Source organism: Microcebus murinus, chromosome 2 (genome assembly GCF_040939455.1).
Source record: "Microcebus murinus isolate Inina chromosome 2, M.murinus_Inina_mat1.0, whole genome shotgun sequence".
NCBI classification, from domain to species: Eukaryota; Metazoa; Chordata; class Mammalia; order Primates; family Cheirogaleidae; genus Microcebus; species Microcebus murinus.
The window spans coordinates 65275089-65296397 of record NC_134105.1 but is presented as its reverse complement, the minus strand read 5'-3'; the positions used below and the strand labels follow the sequence as shown (position 1 = coordinate 65296397).

The window sequence follows — 21309 nt, the reverse complement described above, 5'->3', positions numbered from 1 at the left end:
TTCATGTCATACCAGAATTTTGAGAATTGCCTTAAGAGAAAGAAATAGGACTAACTGACTAATCAGTGCTACCTTTAAAAAAAAAATCATTACTGAACCAGCCAAACCATACATACATACTGTAAAGTATGTAATCACACGATACTGCATAGCTTTAGGCATTGAAAGGAAAAAGTAAAACAAGATAGAAAATTAAAATGTTTGACTATATAATACTCCCCTCTAGAAAAAAGTTCTGTAAATTCCTAAGAATTTTAGCAAAAGAAATATGAGTACACTTCTCAAAGGGTTGTTAAATCTGTTTGAACATTAATTTCTTATAGAGTCAATCTGCAACTTGTTAGGTATTAACTGTGTCGGTATACCCCTCCTTTTTTGCTTTACCACTAAATGTTTAAAACGTTTCATTATTTACTGACTTACTAAATCCATATTTTGATATGTATATAAATACACACTTTAAAAATGTTTTCCTCATTACTTTTTAAATTCAGTAGGCATGACTAAGTGTGTCCACATAAAAGGAAGCAATTTCTAATGTGGTGGAAGCATTTGAGAGAACCACTAAGCTTTAGAAGAATTTGGTATAAATGCTTATGATGTAAACAGGAAAAATCTATTTGTTGAGATTTAATTACATGATTTCTGAACTAAAACTTTTCCATGATAACAAAGATTATCATTCCCAGCTGTCTGCAGGGGTACTTATAATCCTTAAACAGTAAAAGTAGGTTTTAGAAATTTCTCAATAAGCTGAAAAATCAATTTAAAATTTGATTTTTTTAATGCCCAAATTTGATGATAGAATTTCCAACCCTTCTTTTTTCATTGTTTATTTTTTAGTTCTGGTGCAATGCAACCAACAAGAATACTTTCGGAATATTTCCCTATTAAAACTTCTCTGCCAGATTTTGTGCATATGTAGTGGGTAATTAGAAGACAAAGAACATATAGCAACTTAATTGTATTCTTTCACATATTCATGGGTTTTAGTATGAAGTTACCTACACCAAGGGGCGGGGGAAAGGGTGGGAAAGGACCAATGTGTTAGAGCTAGTTATGTATCATACATAAAAGTGCACATGTTAACTACTTGAAAAAATTCACATTTATTTACTGTCAAACCGTGTTAAACTTTACACTGGATATTAGTGATGGGCTCATTATTAACAGGTTTACACAAAGGGATGAAAAGAAAAGCAGAATTTGCTGAAACAATTTACATTTCATTAGAACTTTATCATAAAATAAATTAATTACTAAATATAGGCAGAAGGAATATGGAAGAGTAATATTTATGTTTTATTTTATTTTTTAAAAAAGAATAGGCACCTTTTGTTCACTAGAAAGTTTGTGAGAAGTGCCCAGTGCCCTCTTTGCCCTCTGTTCAATAATAAACAGAAGGTGACACACAATCTTTTCTAGATTTCACCACATTTGTGCAAGGCATGGCATAACTGGCTTCTAAGAGTTTTCTCCCCATAAAACACGTTCTTTTGGCAATAAGAAATTTAAATGTAAGAATAAAGACTAACTTGTCAAAGCAGAACACTGTATACAGTGGAAAATAAGTGAAAATGGGTAGAACTTACCATGACAGAGTGTAAGAAAAAACATTTCATAACATATGTGCAACCAAGAGCTTTTCACAATATTTTCTTCAAACTCTTTAAAATTATTTTAATGACAATTATATTTCAGTTGGACACAAATGTATTTATTTTACCCTAGCAATAGAACAAAATATAATTTCTTTAGCCATTTTTCATGAGAATAGTTCATTGTACAGTTGAGGAAACATATGAAATAAGGCCTGTGGCTTGATTGCTAGTGGTTAAACATGTTTTCAATCTTTGCCTTAATGTAAAAGGTTTGCAGTGAGCTGCAAACTGATGCAGAATATCTCTCCTGCTTTTCCAAGTCTTGTCAGGAACAGTAAGGTACAGTAAATTTGTCCCACAGGATTTTAAAGCCTACGTCTTGTATATAATACAATGCAGGCCTACAAAAATGGTGCAGCCATATTTACAAACTTAGTTCACAGACTGCTGCAGCAAAACGGCTGGAGAGTTTTGTTTTGCCTGTTTCACAATTTCTCTAGACAGCAGCAGAATCTTAAAATACCTGGTTGGCATCTCTTTTCTTTGTAACAAATAATTCATTTTAGTATACTCTGTGTATATACAAAGTTTTTGTACGTTCTATAAAAATTCACAGAACAGCAAGGTTCAGTCATCCTTTTTTACACTGGAGAACCACAGGTCAACAGAGCTGTCTCTTCAAGTAGAGTTTGAGGGAGCTGCATCGGGCCAGTGGAGTCTTTACTGACTTATTAATACTTGCATGTGGCCCCTGGAATTCCTTAGCTGTACTTATGTTAAAGACTTGTCACCAGCTGCATCTGTCCTTCCCTAACGTCCCCTTCTGGAATACACCCTTCTTTGTTAATGGGGATGATGTACCCATCGCTGTTGCCCCTGCTGATCTGGTAGCACATCTGGAGCTGGCGACCAGCCCCGAGATTTGGCATGCTTTTATAGTAAATGTCCTCGTTCTCACTCCTCCTGGATGGAGAGAGGTCTTCTTCCATGTCAGGGCCGCTCTCCTGATAGGGAGAGTCTCTAAGATTGGGCATGCTTGTATAAAGAGAGTCTCTGTTGGGGGACTGTAGGTGATCCTCAGCCTCTGCGGTCAGCTGGGAGACGTAGCTGTCAGTTCCCTCGGGCTTCACTTTCTTCTGCGGTTGGTAGAGAAGGGAATGAGTCCGCTGAGGAATAAGCGGTGCCTCGAGTTCTTTGTGATGGAGCTCCAGCCCCGTGTTGTCGCTGTGCATGAAAGATGACGCGTCTGCCACGATAGCATCATCTTCACTGCTGCTACCTCCAATCACAGGCTTGACTGGTAGCGTGAGCTCAAGGTTGTGAGTCTTGCTGCTGCCCCGTAGGTTGTTGTGCACTAATTCTGAAATGATCATTTTCTCAAAAGCAGTATCATTCAGGCTTAGTCCACAGTCCACGACTTGCACGCCGTCATTATAGTCCCCCTTGCGCAGTGAGTAGCTGTTGTTAAAATTACCATTTAGCGGTAGAGTATCCATGGCACTTGTATCCCTGGCATTGTTCAGTGAATGTCCTGCAACAGAAAAGGGCGAGTTACCGTTACTGTCTCTGTTCATTTCTACAGAAAGCTCTATTTCTGTTGTACAAAACTTTTTAATGTCGTTCAGGACAAAGTTGTATTTGAAAGCTAACACTTGAAGAGTGCCAAGCTTTCCCGCATTCCCAACTGTAAACAGTTGCAACCCCTTAGATAGCAGGAAAAAGTGTTAAGAAATAATACTGTTTTCCAGGCAGGGAAGATGGCATATAGAATAGTACTTTATCAATTTTGGGGAGACAGTAGTTATTAATTGATTCTGGTCAAATCTCTGACACTTACAAAGAAGACTTCACTCCATGCCCTTGCATAGTTAATGCAAAGCAAATTCATTAGTGACATTTACATTTTAAAGTACAAGACTATGGTTTATAAAAATAAAATTAACAGAATTTGTCCTAAACAACACTAAATTAAAAGGGAGTAAGTCACAATACAAAACCGAAAGGCAAAATGTACAACATAAACCCACATAACTGGCAAGCAACTTTTTAAACAACATTCTAACATTTCCTTTTTCTGGAGATGAAGTAAAAAAAAGAATGAAAAAAATGGACAGATACAAAGAATTCATGTTAAACAAAGACAGCCATCTCTCATACTGACTGGACCAGTGGCCCACAAGCACCATCCAACAACACGATAGACAGCAGGTGGAATGACTCACTTTGGACAACTCACATCATGTCTGTCTGCTCAGGCTATCTGGCCTAAGAGTAGCTGATATATAAAAGAAAGTAAAATGATTTATTGTAACATGATGAAGAATTTCTAAGCTTCTCAGCAACTTAGTCAGAGCAAGGGTTCAACAAATTAGATTACCAGCAATAGCAGCCTTTTATTTTTTCATCGAATATTTCTAATTCTTTTGATTTTTTTGGTACTGATCATCTCTCTAATAGTAATGGCCCCAGGCTTCTAATGGTCAAAGTTTGCCTGCCGCCCTGCAGTCTGCATCAGTCACAGTGACAGCACCGAATGAACCAGCAGAGTCTACTGTACAAGAGTGGCCCATACACACCATGGCCGTGGAGGTCAAACGCAGAAATGTTAGAGATTTCTCAAGTATGGGTCACAGAAATTAAACCAAGGATAAATATTAACTATGGAATGGGAGAAGGGTGTCAGCCTTGGCTAATATATTTTTATTTCTAAAGGAATGAAAGATTGGATAAGTCTGTTGAAGACATGAAAAGAGGTTTAGGAGGGGAAAAAAAAACATGGTAACATGCTCTATTTGGATCAGGGTTGTATTTTCTACAGACACATAAACATGTAACTAAGACATCACAGTGCTTCTCAAGCAGATGGAAAAAAAAAAGTCTTAGAGAAATTAAATGGTCTGCACCATGGAAAGTTAGGTTGTTCATTCTCAAAATCCTAGAGGAAAAAAAAAAATCACTTGTCTACAGATAGGTCTGTGAAAAAAAAAGAATGAAATGATGTTATTGAAATGAAACTGACCACTGTGAGGCTGCTGCATTGTATGCAAGGCTTGGAGGAGTTTAGGAAAAAATTTAATTCTTGGAAAAAAAATTATGAAATTTCCCTTTTTAATGCTCACTCCATTCTTAAAGCTGCAGATATCCTAGAAAACTCAATTTCTTTCATAAAAAAATCCTTGTATTGTCTAACACAAACTTCATGACAAATAAATATCTGATAGCTGTTGTATAAATTATCATTAGCAAAAAATGAGAAAATAAAATGGGAGATTATATTTGCTAGTGAGATTCACATTGTTTTGAAAACTCTGTTCCAACTTCCATATGAAAAATTGAGACTTCAATTTGTATCATGCTCCATGTGTAACAAAATAAAGTTATAATAGTTACTTGTAAGGCTTCCTTTAGCCTGGACAATTCTGTAACTTTATATAAATTCACATATGTGCCATAATCTTTATTTCTTTAAGATGTACCAGCAGAAGACATTTGGCACTTTAAGTTATAAGGTGACACATGGATCACATGCTAGCATTTGTTTCCTCTGTAGAGGTCCATTCTTTTCAAACATTTTCTTTTCTTTTATCATTGCTTAATAAATATAAAAATATATACTGGATATAATCCAGAAGGTGTTTTCTATGATATACTACAGATTTAAGACATCTTTGACTGGTTTTGAAGAGGCATCTTTTTCTGCCCATGTTCAGGTAATTCACTTGAAGACTTTCCACAGCCTGTAGCAAGATTACTGTGGGAATGCAGAAATGATAAGTCAATTATTAAGCATTTTGGTTGACAGTATTTCAGGCTTTATAGCGCAAATTATTTCAGCATTGCATATTCTTAAGTATGGACAGCATTTGCTACAGACCTCTATTACTGACAAAAGGTAGGTAGTACAGACAGATGTACTATTTGAATTTGGTAAGATTTTAGTTGCAAATTGTGAACCACTTGCCCGCTGAGTCTACTTCATGACTGCTAGTTATGTTTTAATTGTGCCCATTAAAAATCATGCTGAAAAAATTTACATTTGATAGGCAAAGTTAAGTTTTACTCCCATACTTGTCTCTCTGTAGGTTGCTAGAGGAAAGCATAAGGAAAGTAAGAAAACAAGAGAATGAAAAGAGAAGCTGCAGTTACGTTAAAAAAGAATTTTAAGAAAAAATTGGAAACGAAGTTCTGTTTAATTTAGTGGCAAACATTAATCACAAATAAAGATTACATGCTAGCAGTAATCATGTGATAACTTTTACCAAAATCTTGAAAATTCTGTTAATATTAAATAAATATATATATGCTTTTGTTTTTAAAAAGGTAAGCTATTAATATTAGAAAACATAGTAATATAGGATGGGTTAGTGACAATCTCTCTCCCTCCCCCAATTAAAAACTATAGGTACAAACTGACTAATATTTGCTTTACTCTCAAAGTTTTTTTAAGAAAAACTACCATAAAGCTGCACTATACTATAGTTTGGTTATATTGATAATGCTGGATGCGGTTTTCTATACCTAGGCATCCAAATTATCTTTATTAGCTAATTCATTCCAGAAGCAAATTTTGTCAGCAAGCTTTAGAATTAACTGAACAGTATATTATATAGATAGGATACCTCTAAATGATATAAATCTTGAAGATGGGCTCTCAGACCATGTGATGTCAGTCCTGTAATAATATATTAAGATTTATGCCACCTGTGTTAAAAACATGGATAATTATTGTAAATACTAGCATGACTGAGCTTTTACTATAATATAGTGCAGTTTTAGAAGCCTGGCACAGGCAATACCATAATCTTTTTAATTGAGAAATTAAGGATATAATAATCAATATATGGCAACTTGAGCATTTTAGAAACAGGGCAAAGATCAGATCTCTGTTTAGCAGCAAAGAAAGGTAGTTTTATTCGTAAGTAAAGCACACCTGGTGAGTTAAATACAGGAGCTGAAGGGGCATTACATACAACTGTTTCAGCGAGCAATGTGTTATAGGGGTTGTTAGTGCCGTGGGGTCGAAGAAGAGGGTTTGTTAGTAGGTAATTGCCAGTCATTCCTAAAGCAAAAAAACAGAAAAAAAATACATCAGTTCTCTTATTTTAGTGTTACAGTTGTACTAAAGTATTTTTTTTTTTTTTGTATTCATCAAGGGTAGTGGACAGGTTGGCAACGGGAATATCTGCAGAAATGTTCTGACTGTATTTGAACTACTAATTTGAAGGAGAAAAGGGAGAGGGAAGTTAAATTTCAGTAATTCACAGGTGCTTTCTAAGTCCCCCAAGTAAACACCTGCTGAGGATGACATTTACTAATTTATACAAAAGCACTGTTAAACAAAAATGGCAATTAAACGCATAGAGATCAACATTATGTTTCAAGATGTTACTGCTTAATATTAAAAACTTAAACCACTCAGGCCCACAAGAGGGAATCTCAAACTTTCAGAATTTACAGGTGTGGGATTATCCCTCATGAAAACATCTGTGTTATTACCAAATCTGATATAAGCAGGAGGAAAAATTATTTTCACAAACAGGTAAAAGGTATGACACATTGCAAAAAGCTTCTCTTAGTAAATGCAAAAGCACACATGCTGAGAAACAAAACAAAACAAAAAAAGACTGTGTATATGAATTATTAGACCATTCACAAATTCTACATAACAAGAATTTTCATTCTGTAATCTTATTTGCCAGGTTTCAAAAATGAATCATTGAACATTTGCTTTTGAATAGTCATCTTAAAAGAATTAGGTAAAATATCAAAGCAATGGAATAAACACACAATTCACTCATTCTTATTGACAAAATACAAACCTTTTAGTGCTTATCAATTGTACGTTTTGCATAGCTAACATAATTTGATTAAAAACATTTAAAAATTCCTATTGGTTTTAATGTTGCACACACACTTTTCATTTTCAACCAGGATCTTATGAGAACAATGTCAACAATTAAAAATGTCTTTACTAGCTTGAGCAAGAGAGGAGTAGAGAGACCTCGTCTCTACTAAAAATAGAAAGAAATTAGCCAGACAACTAAAAATATATAGAGAAAACTAGCTGGGCATGGTGGCAAATGCCTGTATTCCCAACTACTAAGGAGGCTGAGGCAGAAGAATTGCTTTGGTCCAGGAGTTTGAGGTTGCTGTGAGCTAGGCTGACGCCATGGCACTCACTCTAGCCTGGGCAACAGTGTGAGACTCTGTCTCAAAAAAAAATAAAAAAATATCTTTAATATTTCATTGTGATAAACTCTAGCTTATATTATAAATCAAAACATCAAAACTGAAAATACCTGGATAAATTATTTTTCCAAGGATATATACAGCATATTTTTTCATACTAAATTGAAATTTACTAAACTTTTATTCAGGAATATGTGTGTGTGCATGTACACCTATCTGTCTCTTATTAAATTCTTTCATTTCCCAGCATATTTTAAGTAAGAATTATATTGATTTATATGATAAATTTAAAGTTGCCATCATAAGCACATTAAATGATAAAAGAAAAATCATAAATTTCATGTATTTTAATTTTATGAAGATTTACTGTTTTTAGCAATTATTTTTTTTACTTTTTGAAAAAAATGTAAAATAAAAACGTTACAAATAAGAATTTTCACTGCAAAATTGGCACTGTTTTATGTGAATGGTAATTATTCTAATTATATTAATGTTTTATGAATAAACTTTCATAAATGCCTTGGTGAGAAAAGATAAATCTGTACTTATTAGGAAAACATTTTAATCTATGGTAAAGCATACTTGCAATAGTTAACCTTTTTCAGCCTTACCCTGTTATGTAGAGTTTAAAATTATATTTTCTGCTTATACATTATTGAGTAAAAGGAATTTATATGTACTTTCAGAAATGATAATAAAGTTAGATTTTCCTAATAACTGACCTTGATTAAGTGTTGAAGTGCTATTGATGTCACCTGAGATAAAAGAAGATTCAGATTGTTTTCTCACAGTGTCATTCCACATCCTTCTTATACGACTCTATTAATATAAAATAGCAAGACAAATACATTTTGTTAGTTTCCCCAAGCTTACCTTATTAAAGATACACAATGACTTACCCTAAACAATCTGTGTAGGGTTATCTGTTGGCCTTTTAAAGAATGTGTGTCATTTCTGGTCTAAAACTAAGGAGGACTGTACTGCCCTGTTGCTTCTCTAACAAGCATCTGAGTGCTATTTAATCTTTTCACTCTTAAAAAGGTGTTATTTTATTGCCTTTTTAAAAAAACAAGTGGAGATGACTCATTATTCAACAAATGTTTATTGACTGCCCACAATGAGCACTGTGCTATATGGCCTTAGGATATCAAATGATTATGATATTCTTCTTACAGAACTCTCCACAAAAAAAAAAAAAAAAAAAAAAGTTCTCATCTAAAGAAACACCTTGAAGAAATATTTAAGAAGAAATTAAAACCAAAATATTAAAAAAGCAAGTATTTGCTATCTGGATCATTATAATGAGGAGACAATTAGTGCATCTGAACAGAACATGTCTCAGTAGGCTTTCTATAAATAAGGTTAATTAAAGATGCTGTCAAACTCTTTGTTACCTGTGTGCCAGAGGAATATCGAGCACTGGTCCTGGTGGTTGATGCCTTCACTGAACTGTGGGGGCTCTCAGTTGGGAGGCCGCCGCAGCAATACGAGTGTCTGAAGCACTTGCCGTATTCTTTTCGTACCTGCAAATGATCACGAGACCAAGGGATTAATATGAATGCACTTGCTTCTCTCTCTCTCTCTCTCCCTCTCTCCCTTTCTCCCTCTCTCTCTCCCTCTCTCTCTCCCTCTCTCTCTCTCTCTCTCTCTCTCTCTCTCTCTCTCTCTCTCTCTCTCTCTCTCTCTCTCTCTCTCTCATTAAATGAACAGTGAAGGCAACTGAAAAGAATTAAAGTTCCACTAAGACTTATCCATGGAGAAATTTTCAAAATTAAGTTCAATTAAAATTACTGAAATAGTAATCAGAAAAACATTTCAATCCACTAGAGTGGCTACTAGGATCTTTAAAATGTGATATGGCATGTAGAAAGGCTTTACACCCTGTTATTACTATGCAAATATTAGTTATTAATACCATAGCAATATATATATATATATCCAAAGTTTTATCCTATCTATATACATAGCAACTCCAATTTTGTGTGCTGTGCTAAGAAAATAGGACAAAAATATTAGTATTTTCCTTGCTTAATTACATTTAACCACTCTGTAATTCAGTCATTTAAGTTTTATATGCTTCATGTACTCTTAGGTAGGTCAATACATAAACCTCTTTTACTGGATTGCACAGGGTTTTGTGGGTAACCTCTTTATAATGACAAGACTAGTTTGGCACAAGAATAAAGAAAACAAAGTACTTTGATACATTTGCCATTAATTAGGATGGAATGTTTTCTTTATTTTCTGATGTATCTAGCTTTAACGTTTAGTGTAGAGAGTCTAAGATGTCTATTCACTTCATTAGCACACGAGGGAACTATTTATGCAATTTCCATTCACATTAATGAGTTACCCATGTAATTTCCCTTTTTCCCTGAAGCTTGGATATATGAATAGATGGAAAAGTTGTTAGACCTAAAAAGAAGTTTCGACTAAACTTCAAAAAGTGAAGTCCAAGCAAGCAACTGCTAACTAATAGGGCCCCACGTAGAGCAGTGGTATATAATTGGGAGGGTTGGGGGAGAGGGTGCTGGACTATGTGCAACTATACTGGCATATAAACATGTTTTATTGTGGATTAGAGCCAGACTCTGAAATTACAAGTCAGACAAGAAAGAGAAGTTGCATAAGAAAATATTTTTTTCTAGTGGGTTATAAAAAATACTCAAAGGCTTTCTGCCCGTTCCCACAAGTCTATGCTCAGTAACTGCCTGCAAAGACCATGACTTTGACACTTATACTCCTTGCAAAATTAGAAAATTCAAGTCACTAGATGATCTTTTAGATCTAAGTGCACTTGCGTTTTCATCCTCTTAGATTTATTTAATTACACCTATTAGAACAAATAGCAATGCAGTTGAGCTTTCAAAGCATTTTTTTTGGCCTAAATATGCTCATTCAAGCAGTAAGATCATGATTTTAACTTAACCATCTTATATCATATTCTTAACAATCCATCCTGGCAGCATTCAACCAGATGTGACCAAGACTAAGTAGAACATGTTCAAAAAAAGTGCAACATAATACTTTTAAAATATAATTGTTAATTTTAAAATCACAGTAAAATCTCCTTGTTCAATTAACAGATGAGGCAATATTCACTACTTCACCTGTTTTCTACATCTGTGCTTTATGTCAAAGATGTTTGGTACACGAGCACAGAAAGTATGAATATATGGTAATATGACTGTATACAAAATGCTCATTTATGTAGAAATTACATAAAATTCAAAGTAATTATAATACTAAGGTTATCCTTGTACAATGTTTAGAAAGTTAAAGCTCATTGTTATTAAATAACACATCATACCTCACAAAAAATTTCTACACATTTAATGGCTGTTAACTGCTATGAAATGCTGCATAACCAAGACAATGGCAATCAAAATGGTATTTTACCCAAATAATACCCTCCGGTGTTGGTTTTGCCTAATGCCTATATTGCTGTGAATGTACATTATCTGTCAGCATTGCACATTCCACTGCCATTATCTCAAAATTATAGCTTATTCAAAACTGATGGAAGTAACAACACTATCATCTTGTCAGGACTGAAAACATAATAGTTTTCACTTTCACAATTCTATTTCTCTGTTCAATTTAGTGACCAACTAGTAATAACAGAATAAAAAGACTACATTAGATATGTAGACAGGGAAAGGATGATATCTAGTGAAAGGCATGGAAATTTTAAACCTAAATAGCAGCTAAGCAATTCACTTGGGTTTACATCTTCTTGCTACAGTTTAAAGTTTTTCATTTATAACTTTAAGTTTGGAATCATTTTTGCTGACTCCACTTAACATAAAATTAGGACAAAATAATAAGATGTGAGGTACTAATTATTGGTTTTTAGAGCTTTCAAAATTACTCAAAAGGCAACATTAATATTCATTTTTGATATGTATGGTGCTTTAAAAATTAACATCATTTATCCTTATAACTCAATTTCATTTTGGACCACTTGCATTCCCTTTAGTGAGCAAAGAATGAGTTTATTCAATCTTTTCTTTTACCTTGTATACCCTTTATACAAAGCATTTTACAGAACTTACTAGCAAAGACGAAATCTGAATGTAAGTATCATTTATAACACTCTCACATTGAGATCCTAGAGATGCCTGGTATAAAATATGTCAATATTTTATTTGTGTAGCCTAAATTTTCAGACAGTTATTAAAATTAGTTTATAATAAAAATATAGTCCTATTTAATAATATGGCTGTTGTAACTTAAAATCTTTATTATAGCTATTACTTCCAAATAAAAGAATATGCAAACTGAGCCCTTAGGTGATTTCAGTTACTTACTTTCTTTTGGAGAGCACAGTGAAAGATGAAAATGAACACTCCCTGGAAAGCATTAAAGATGGTGAAGAGATATGCCATCACAATAGTCTCCTCATTAATAAAAAGTAACCCAAATGACCAGGTTAGGCCAAGAAGACACAGAAGAGCGAAAGCGCCAAGCACCCAAGACCTGAAAAAATAAAGGGAATTTTTTTCAACAGGTTCAATGAGGGGAAAACACATATTATGCTTAAATATTAACATATCAGTAGTAGCAGTAGACTTTCTCTATGTTCACATTAAAATTCAACGGCATTTTGGCTTTAACCTTTCATTGATTAAGAAAGAACAATAGCATTTAGTACTGCAGCCTCCAGTGAAAACAGCAACAGCAGGTATGACCTTTTCTTAGTCCAGAATAAACAAGGTATCAAAACTATATTAAAATACAAGATGTAAAATAGCCCATGATTTTGCCTTTATATGCATTTGGTAAAAGAAATTAAGGAGTCCTTAATTAGTTTACTCCTGTATTTTTATTTCTGTGGTGTACTCATATGACACTGAATAATGCAACACATACAGAAAAGTTAAATGGCAGATAATTACTTAACACCTAAACTTCAGATTCTAATAAACTGGTCTTAGGTGAACCTACGGTTTTATAACTAATGCATGAAGAAGCCTAGCTGAAATGGGACAAAAATATGAGAACAACTTCAAAATAAAATAATTTTGGAGAGATTTCATCATGAATAGCTTAAGGAGAAAAGAACTGTAGAAAATAGGACGGAATGAGGATTTAAAGTCAGTGCATTCCATGTCTAACTAATGATCTTACTTGATAAATGGCTTATTATCTTCATAGCTAGAAAGCATTATAAGCAGAAAAGAGAAACAAAATTATTAGACAGAATTAAAATAGAAAGTAATAAGAAAGCATTTATATATTTTATAAATTAGTCAAAATTAAGAAAGTCAAAATGCAGAGGCAAGCAATTAAAAAATAAAGGCATATTATAGTTTTAAAATACCACAGCAAATTAGATATTCCAAAATAATTATAAAAATTAAGGGCAATTCATGATATTGACGGATTTGTAAAAAATATAAATCATGCCATAAATTTGTTAATGTAGGGTTCTACCTTACCCAGGTAAGTCCGTATTATAGTAGCCATCACAAACACGGTAATTACTGGTGTAGATGAGAAGACAGAAAGAGGAAAAGGAAGAAAAGAGAGAGATGCTAAAGATTAGCTCTCTCTCTTACCATGCAACATGCAATGAAGCTGGCACTAACCTATCTAAAGCATCTAATTTTTTAAAAAATTTACCCTTACTACAGATCTGCCATTTTTTACATTAAAAATAGTATTTTTCACAACCCCATTATAACCAACTTGAATAATACCGTCTCAAATTCTAAATTAAAAGGCTTTTATTTTAAAAATAACTCTGAAAATGATTCCGTAGGATAGTTTAATGAATCAACAGCTATCAATTTTTGGTTAATTAGATAGCATTTTTCCATTGATAGAATATTGCAGCTTTTATTCAACATTGAGATAAAGTAAACATTTGTTTAATTAGCATGAAACAACAGATAATCTTCAAGTTAACAATAGTAATAGAGTAAATTCTCTTAGGAAAACAGGATTAGGAGTAGAAACTGCTCAGAATCCTTAAAGCAAAAAGTCATTTAACAAAACAAACTTAATATAATCATATCAGCCATGCAAATAGAAACATTATTTTAAACTGCATTTTAAATTCAAATGAAATTGCTACAGTGATATGAAATTTCCATGAAGCCACTAAAACAATTTCTTGGCTCTAGATCAAAATAGAAATTATCTAATTTTTGACCAATGTCTGTGACATAGTAAAAGTAAGACTCAACCTTGATCGGTAAATGTTCATTCTGAATAATTTCTACAGTTGATAGAAGGTGGAAATCCCTGTGTTCCCTGTGGAGAGTACCTTTTACTTAGTTTGTCCAGTATGAAAATTAAAATACAAAATACTTACTTAATGTTTTCCAACCTGCTAGAATCTGGTTTCAAAGTGTTTGAATGCTTCACCATTTTGCACAATGTGATCACCAGGAAGATAATATTTAGCTGTTAGAACAAACAAAGAATTAGACTACTGTGAACAACAAAGAGTTAAAAAGATAAATAAGGTTTTGCAAATATATCAACGCTACTGTGCAGTTACAAGGGGAAGAAATACATCAATGGCATGTGTATATGGTAGACGCCGATTCAATTGTAATCTATGTATGAAATGATCAAGTTGTCTACATAAAAATACTTGGCTATATATGATCAATTCTTTCATAGATCATTTGACATGAAATTGCAACCTCATTAAGTCAGTATCATGTGGTAATGATTAAATAAATTAGAAAACCTAAATTAGTTTCTTTAGCTAGATATACTCCCGGGCCTAAAAGCCATTTATTTGATGGAAACACTGAAGTGAATTCCTCAGAAGGGGCATTTACATCATGTAACTTATAACAGAAAAAAAAATCACTGGGTTTGGTCTAGGTCTTGATTTTGACGGATTAAATGATAGTAACATTTGCACAATCTATTCATAAGGTAATTGTGAAGATCAAATGAAATGACGTATACAAATGTTATATAAGGTAAGATAAAGTTTTGATATAAATATTTTTGCTATTTAACTATTAAAAGCCATCAGTCCTTTTTTCTGTCTCCATATTATAAGGAAGTAGGTAAATTCTGGCAAAAGGCTGTTTTGAGTCCTTCTAAACATTGAGTTGTGCAAAGAATGTAGGCGCAAACAAAAGCAAACTGAGGACAATGGAATCTGACACAGAAGGAAGGTTAGGGGACTCCAGAAGGTCAACATGAGTGATCTCAGAAGAAAGGAGTTGTGTTTTGACGGAGAAAAGACAAAAGTTTGTAATTTGCATTTATTTCTACAGGCACCTAGCAGAAAGCTGGAGGGAGGGAAACCAGTTCCATTTTTATTCTCTAAAAATAGAACTAAATTAGACTGCTCTTGGATTTTTTTTTTTGACATTTTATTTTTGGATTACTTTTAAAAAGACAAAAAAAGTTATTTTGTGAGCTATACATGACGTAGAGAATGTCAAACAAATAGTATATACAGAAAAAGACTCATTTCACTCACTGTATGTGGGATGAATTCAATGTTTTAGTGGCAGATGATCAGCATAACCTTGTTACAGTAACATGATCATTTCCACTGAGTCACAATATGACACGATCAAATGATAATATTATTTTACTCATTCATCACTGCTTCTGATTTTATAATTAGAAAAAAATGATTTTGTCTATTGTGCCTTAAGATTTCTCTTAGATGTACAGTTGCCTTTTATGGGATAAAATGAGGTTAATGGCCATAATTTGCAAGTGTTAGCAGATAGTATTCTATCTTTCAATATTAATTACTTGGGGATAAAGCAGCTTTTTGTTTATAAAAAGCATTTAAAAAATTGATTTCTTAAAATACTTATCTAGAGAAAAAGCAAACAAGATTGTAGAAACTTTACCTGGCTTTATTTTCTGAAGATTATTCTAGTTGGTCACAATATAAATAAATGCCTGAATTTTCAGGGATGTTACAATACAATACATTTAATTCAACAAATATTTATTGACTTTCCTGCTCCACACAAGGAGGCATTTATTGTATTGTGGTTAAGATACGATTCCTGCCTTTGAGTAAGTAATTATGGATATCCTTCTAATAGTACAGTAAATATTTGTTTGAGCTTTTAAAGAATCATAGCAAATTATATCTCTAATTGTTAAAAAAAAAAAAGGCAAAGTCAACAGTGTTACTACTTTTAAATTTATGGCAACAGTAGCCTTAACTAGCAAAATTCAAGGATGGTTAAAAACAAGAACTTTATAAATATCCTAAAAACAAACTAATTAACTTCAACTCTTAGGTAAGATGGGTGCTTTACAAATTCAGAGTTAAAATCTTTTAAATCTTTCTCCCCTTCTTTCTGAAGGTCCTGATAAGAACATTTAGTTTTTTCATTCCACACTTCTGAACAGAATCTTGTTTTTTCTCTCCTTTTCTTGAACAATTTCCTGAAGCATATAGGGCCATAATTTGGTGTTCATTATTTTCTAAGTATATTAATTGTCCCCTCACCCCCTCCAAAGCAAATATTAGAAATACTACTACATTCCAGAAGGGAAAACATTTATTAATTATCCACCACTATATGTAAAATTATAAGGAAAGTAAAGAATGTGATGTGGGAAAATGTGGGCATATAAAGTATTATGCTATGAAAAGAAAATGAGTAGAAAATGTTAAACTCTTGGGGATAAACTTGGAACAACAATTTTTCAATGAAGAAAATCAGTTGAAATTTTCCAATGACGCTGAAATTAAATGAAATCTCCCTATATAAAAATACAATTAAAGCTTAAATATGATAAAGTCACGTTTTCTAGTTAAGACTAACCTAGTTGAATATGCCACAGAAAATCTCATTTAATCCTTCAAGAATAGGCTGTTCAATGCATTTCTCCCCTTTTGCTCCCCTCGCTCTGCTGAGGTTTTTTTTAAACATTATATATGTATTTAGTGTATCTTTCTAGTTTATAAATATAACATATAATACAAGTTCAGAATATATAGAAAATTACAGGGGAAAACAATAACTATAAACCTCCCTCCAGAGGTAGCAGGCAGCACTTGTATACCTATTTTACAAATTACTAAGATGTATTAATACCTTGCCAAAGATTACTTAGCTATTATAATGTCAGTACTGAGATTCAATATACTGTGGTCTAGCTTCATAGCACACGGTCTTTCCAAATTAAATTAACCAATTTATTTTGGGTAAGAAAATTAGGAGTCTTCTAATAAAACAAAGATTTACTAGTTCTATATTTAAAAGGTTCCGTTCCTATAAAAAATAATCCAACTTAAAAGTCACTCAGAGATGATGAATGAATTGAAGATAAATTAGAAAATGAATTAATATATAAAATACTGCAGTATAATAATAGGTATATTCTTCAAATGACTTCTGCCTGATGGACTTGCCAGAATTAACTAATTCTCCATTTCCTTTGTAAAACGGTACCATCCCACAACCAAAAACTGACAAAAACACCCACACCCTACTCCCACTAGACAAGTTGTATGCTTAATAGTTAGTTGTGTTTTCTCCAAATTTGTTTATGTCAGTTATGCTCTCACATAGTTAAATATCACACAAACTCTTAAGACCCAAGTGCAAACATAAAATAAAAATTTAAAAAGCTTTTCTTTCTAATATACTTTAAAAGTGAATGTGTTCAACAGACTTAAAAGTCTCTTTAAAGACAACAAAAAGTACTGAAAAAATATTCATAAAACCACAGAATTTTTGTACTCAGATTATAAGTGTGCATTCTCCAATCTAAAGAAACTGGAAATAAAACTTACAGCCAATGTACATACTATTTAGACTGCCAAGAGATTTATAGTTAAATCCAATACTAATTTAGACTCTGAAATATGACTTGATGGCATACAAATAATGAGGCAATGGTATACTTAATAGGACAAAATGCCATCATTTCAAGACAAAGTAATTATGAAGTGTGCAAGACAGATTGTGAATAACAATATAAGATGGCAAAAAATGCTAAATGTAAGATTTTTCCCCCAACTCATGAAAATAATAAAAATTTCACTAATACATAGTATTTACTAGCCTTATTAGAGAAACAAAAATATATTTATATCATTTAGATAGTGAACAATTTATGCTACCACCAACATATGATAGTGAAATATTTTCTGGAATTAAATAGAACATATACTGAAGCATAAACACATTTTAAAAATATGGTTTTACAGTTCTCTTATTTCTTACAATGTTAAAAAATGTAAAGCTAAATTTTAGTTTCACAGAGTAACTTGTTGCTACAAACTTTTTTGGAGGTAATACAGCCTTTTTTTTTTTTTTTTTCCCCCAGAGACAGAGTCTCACTTTGTTGCCCAGGCTACAGTGAGTGAGCCTAGCTCACAGCAACCTCAAACTCCTGGGCTCAAGCGATCCTTCTGCCTCAGCCTCCCGAGTAGCTGGGACTACAGGCATGTGCCACCATGCCCGGCTAATTTTTTTTTTTAGATATATTAGTTGGCCAATTAATTTCTTTCTATTTATAGTAGAGATGGGGTCTTGCTCTTGCTCAGGCTGGTTTCGAACTCCTGACCTTGAGCAATCCGCCCGTCTCAGCCTCCCAGAGTGCTAGGATTACAGGTGTGAGCCACCGCGCCAGTACAGTTTTATAATTATGATTTTGTAGGGTAAAATATTTCAATAGATTCCTCCTCCCTTCCTACTCTTTTCTTGTTTTCTTAAAATACAACTGTGGGAATCAGAACAAGAAATAGAGGAGCAAATAAAAACATCTTTGATAAAATCTATAGTTACTTTAAGACAAAAAAGGTTGGCCTCAAATGAACTACTGGCTGCAAATCCGAGTTTCTTTCTTTGTATTTTTCTCATGACATAAACGTCTCTTTCCAGCCATATACTTCTGTGCTTCTGTTTTTTCTTTGCTGTTTAGAATAAGTGATTTCTTTCTCCTTCGTACTTTTACTTACTCCCAATTATTTTCCTGTATTTGGTATGCATTTAAAAAAATGAAAGACAACACAAGCCTTAAACATGGCATTTCATCTACTTCTCATTGGAAGACAGGCAAAGAGACAGGGAGATAAGAATGTCTCCACCATCCAAATGCTGCTCTTCTCCCTTGAATTACAATGCAGCCACTTTTGCCCCTCTTATGTTTTTTTCTTTCCAACATAAATATTAAATTCAAATATAATATTTTAGAGTAAGTTTAAAGGTTCTATTATTCATCAGTGAGAAAGGAAAAAGCTGGACTTCGAGCTATATACACAAAGATTTGTGTAGACCTGGTAAGTACATGTAGTTAGTTGATTATTCACACAGAAGCCACTAGTAAGTATAGGCTATCAGGATTGTGTTACACATGTGTCAACCCACCCGCCTAAAGGTCCATACTGACGATTAATTGTGGAGATGAAGCAACTCGTTTACGAATTAAGCAGATTCTTAACTCTGCTCCAGGCATGTGTGTGTGAGCATATGTGTGTGTGTGTGTGTGTGCGCGTATGTGTGTGTACAGGTAAAGAGTAGTACATGGCTATCTCTTAATAGAACTCTTTGTGAAGGGGTAAGAGCAAATTCAGAAGGAAAAAAATTTCCTATTCAGCTAAAAATTGTAAACCATCAAACTGGATCATTCTTTCTCTCCCCCGACAAATATCACTCCTTTACCTATCCCCAAATAATGATTTCATAAATTATTATTTATAACAATCAGCCAGTATAATCTGCTGATGAAAGTCAATATTGCTTAATAATATGGCACGGCTAAACTTCACCCATACTGATGAACATGAAAATACAAAGAAGTTTAAAAAAAGAAAAAGGTACCACAAATTACAGGGGTGCAGTTTGTTTTATGGTCATCAACCTGCTCAATTGAATCACATCCGTCTAAGCTTAGCAGCTTAAAATTCATTCCACAGCTTGCAATGCTGACATGGATATGATAAGACAGAAGAACAGAAACATCACTCTGAAGTAACCTAGCTGAACTGCACATGTTCTGACCCTTTTTGTCCTCCCTGGAGCTTTTGCTACCTGGCAAATGCAACTCTAAAACTGTACTTGTATCTCTAGATCTTTGCTGTTAGCCAAGCAGAAACCTATTTCTCCCTGGGACTAGCAGCCAGAGAGGTGTTCTCTGAAGAAGACTTCTAAATGAGTGTGTGAGCTGAACTCTTACTGAACTGAATTAATTATTAACGATGCAGATGGAGCTGTCCAAATGATAAGAACAGCTCCTGACGTGTCATGATCCAAGCTTTCATTAAACCATTTCAGGCATACTAATGGTTTCCCACTGCTCATTACTTACCAGCACTTTTCTCATAGATATAATAACTCTAGTGCCTGCAGGCAAGGCATTCTATAGAAATGCAGAAGTAGGAAGTTTTATCTTCCTTAGCATATTATTTTTCTTTATAGATTATTATTTAAAATGTACACCTATTTTTAATACAACTAAGTTAAACAGTTTCAATTCAGAAAAGTTGGAAATGCAAAGCTGTATGTACCTTCTAGGAATATAAACCGGTAATTTTGCTGTAAGAATATTTCTGGAAAGGATGGTATAACATATAATTTATATAATTAAGATCTGTTTCTAAATTGAGTTTTAAATATCTTATATGACCAGAGGGATATACGTAGGTAAATGTATTTTCAACAAACATATGCTGTACAATCATAACTAAATTTAGGTTAGATATTGTTTTGCAAGATAATGTTTTGCACTCTTACATCACCTCTTAGTCTTCCTCTCTGTATTGGGATGATTAGAGGGCAAAGAAATGAGAGGAGAAGAATTCCAAGAAGATCTTCACTGAAATTGCTACCTGCTGCGGTTTTTTGTTTGTTTTTAAGCTGGGAATACTGTTCTAAAAAACCTGCCACATCTCAACCTAAAGGATTTGGTATAGGACAAAAATGACAAGACTAATAAATAATAGAGGGCTTCTTATTGTAAATGGGCAATATAATAAAATGTCCTTTACCTTTCTTCTTACTCAAAGCTGTGTGAATTTTAACTCCTTAGGCTAAGTGAAAAAATTTTTAATACTCTAAAGTCAGTATTTATCTTCAGAGACATAAAATAAAGAAAACTGCAGTATAACAGAAGTAAACACACAATATTTTCATAGACCAAACATCCCTAAAGCAGTCTTTATATTTTTAAAAGTATAAATGTGTTTGACTCAAGGCTTAAGAGAAAAAAAGCAGGCTGTATCTTTAAGGAGCATGCCTCTTCATGTCAGCTGTTTGTCATTTAATTTTAGATAGGCTTAGGCTGTGTGAGCATAGGACATCAAGAACAAAAACTGGGGCAATCATCTGGATTGAATAATTCTAATGAGAAATCAGTTTTCCTAGGAATACTTGAGAATGTTTTACTGGTTTGATTCTTATAGGCATTCATCTCAAATTTTCATTTTACTTTGTAAAAGTAATTATGTAAAACAATTAATTTTAATGATAAACATACATACACTTGAAGTGGCTTTAAGTTTCCTTCAACCACTAAAAATTTCTCTCAATTTTCACAAAACATTAGTGAACCATAAAAAATA

General features: G+C 33.2%; 1 protein-coding gene across 27 annotated transcripts in view; it reads right to left on the bottom strand.

Annotated features, from left to right (window-relative positions):
- Nucleotides 1-1090: 1090 nt before the first annotated feature.
- The window catches only part of ADGRL2 (adhesion G protein-coupled receptor L2), a 632947-nt gene continuing 612728 nt past the window's right edge, over nucleotides 1091-21309 (bottom strand). For 9 of the 27 annotated variants that reach the window (XM_075999599.1, XM_075999596.1, XM_075999609.1 and 6 more), the window contains 7 exons: nucleotides 14110-14201; nucleotides 13232-13276; nucleotides 12101-12269; nucleotides 9185-9313; nucleotides 8513-8609; nucleotides 6532-6660; nucleotides 1091-3132 (listed from right to left, as the gene is read on the bottom strand). In XM_075999599.1, the coding sequence (XP_075855714.1) occupies nucleotides 2378-3132; nucleotides 6532-6660; nucleotides 8513-8609; nucleotides 9185-9313; nucleotides 12101-12269; nucleotides 13232-13276; nucleotides 14110-14201 (1416 nt within the window). In that variant the 3' untranslated portion in view covers nucleotides 1091-2377. Of the gene's footprint in view, nucleotides 3133-3823; nucleotides 3877-6220; nucleotides 6303-6531; nucleotides 6661-8512; nucleotides 8610-9184; nucleotides 9314-12100; nucleotides 12270-13231; nucleotides 13277-14109; nucleotides 14202-21309 lie in introns of all 27 variants that reach the window. The other 18 variants (XM_075999630.1, XM_075999620.1, XM_075999625.1 and 15 more) reach the window with 10 other exon arrangements.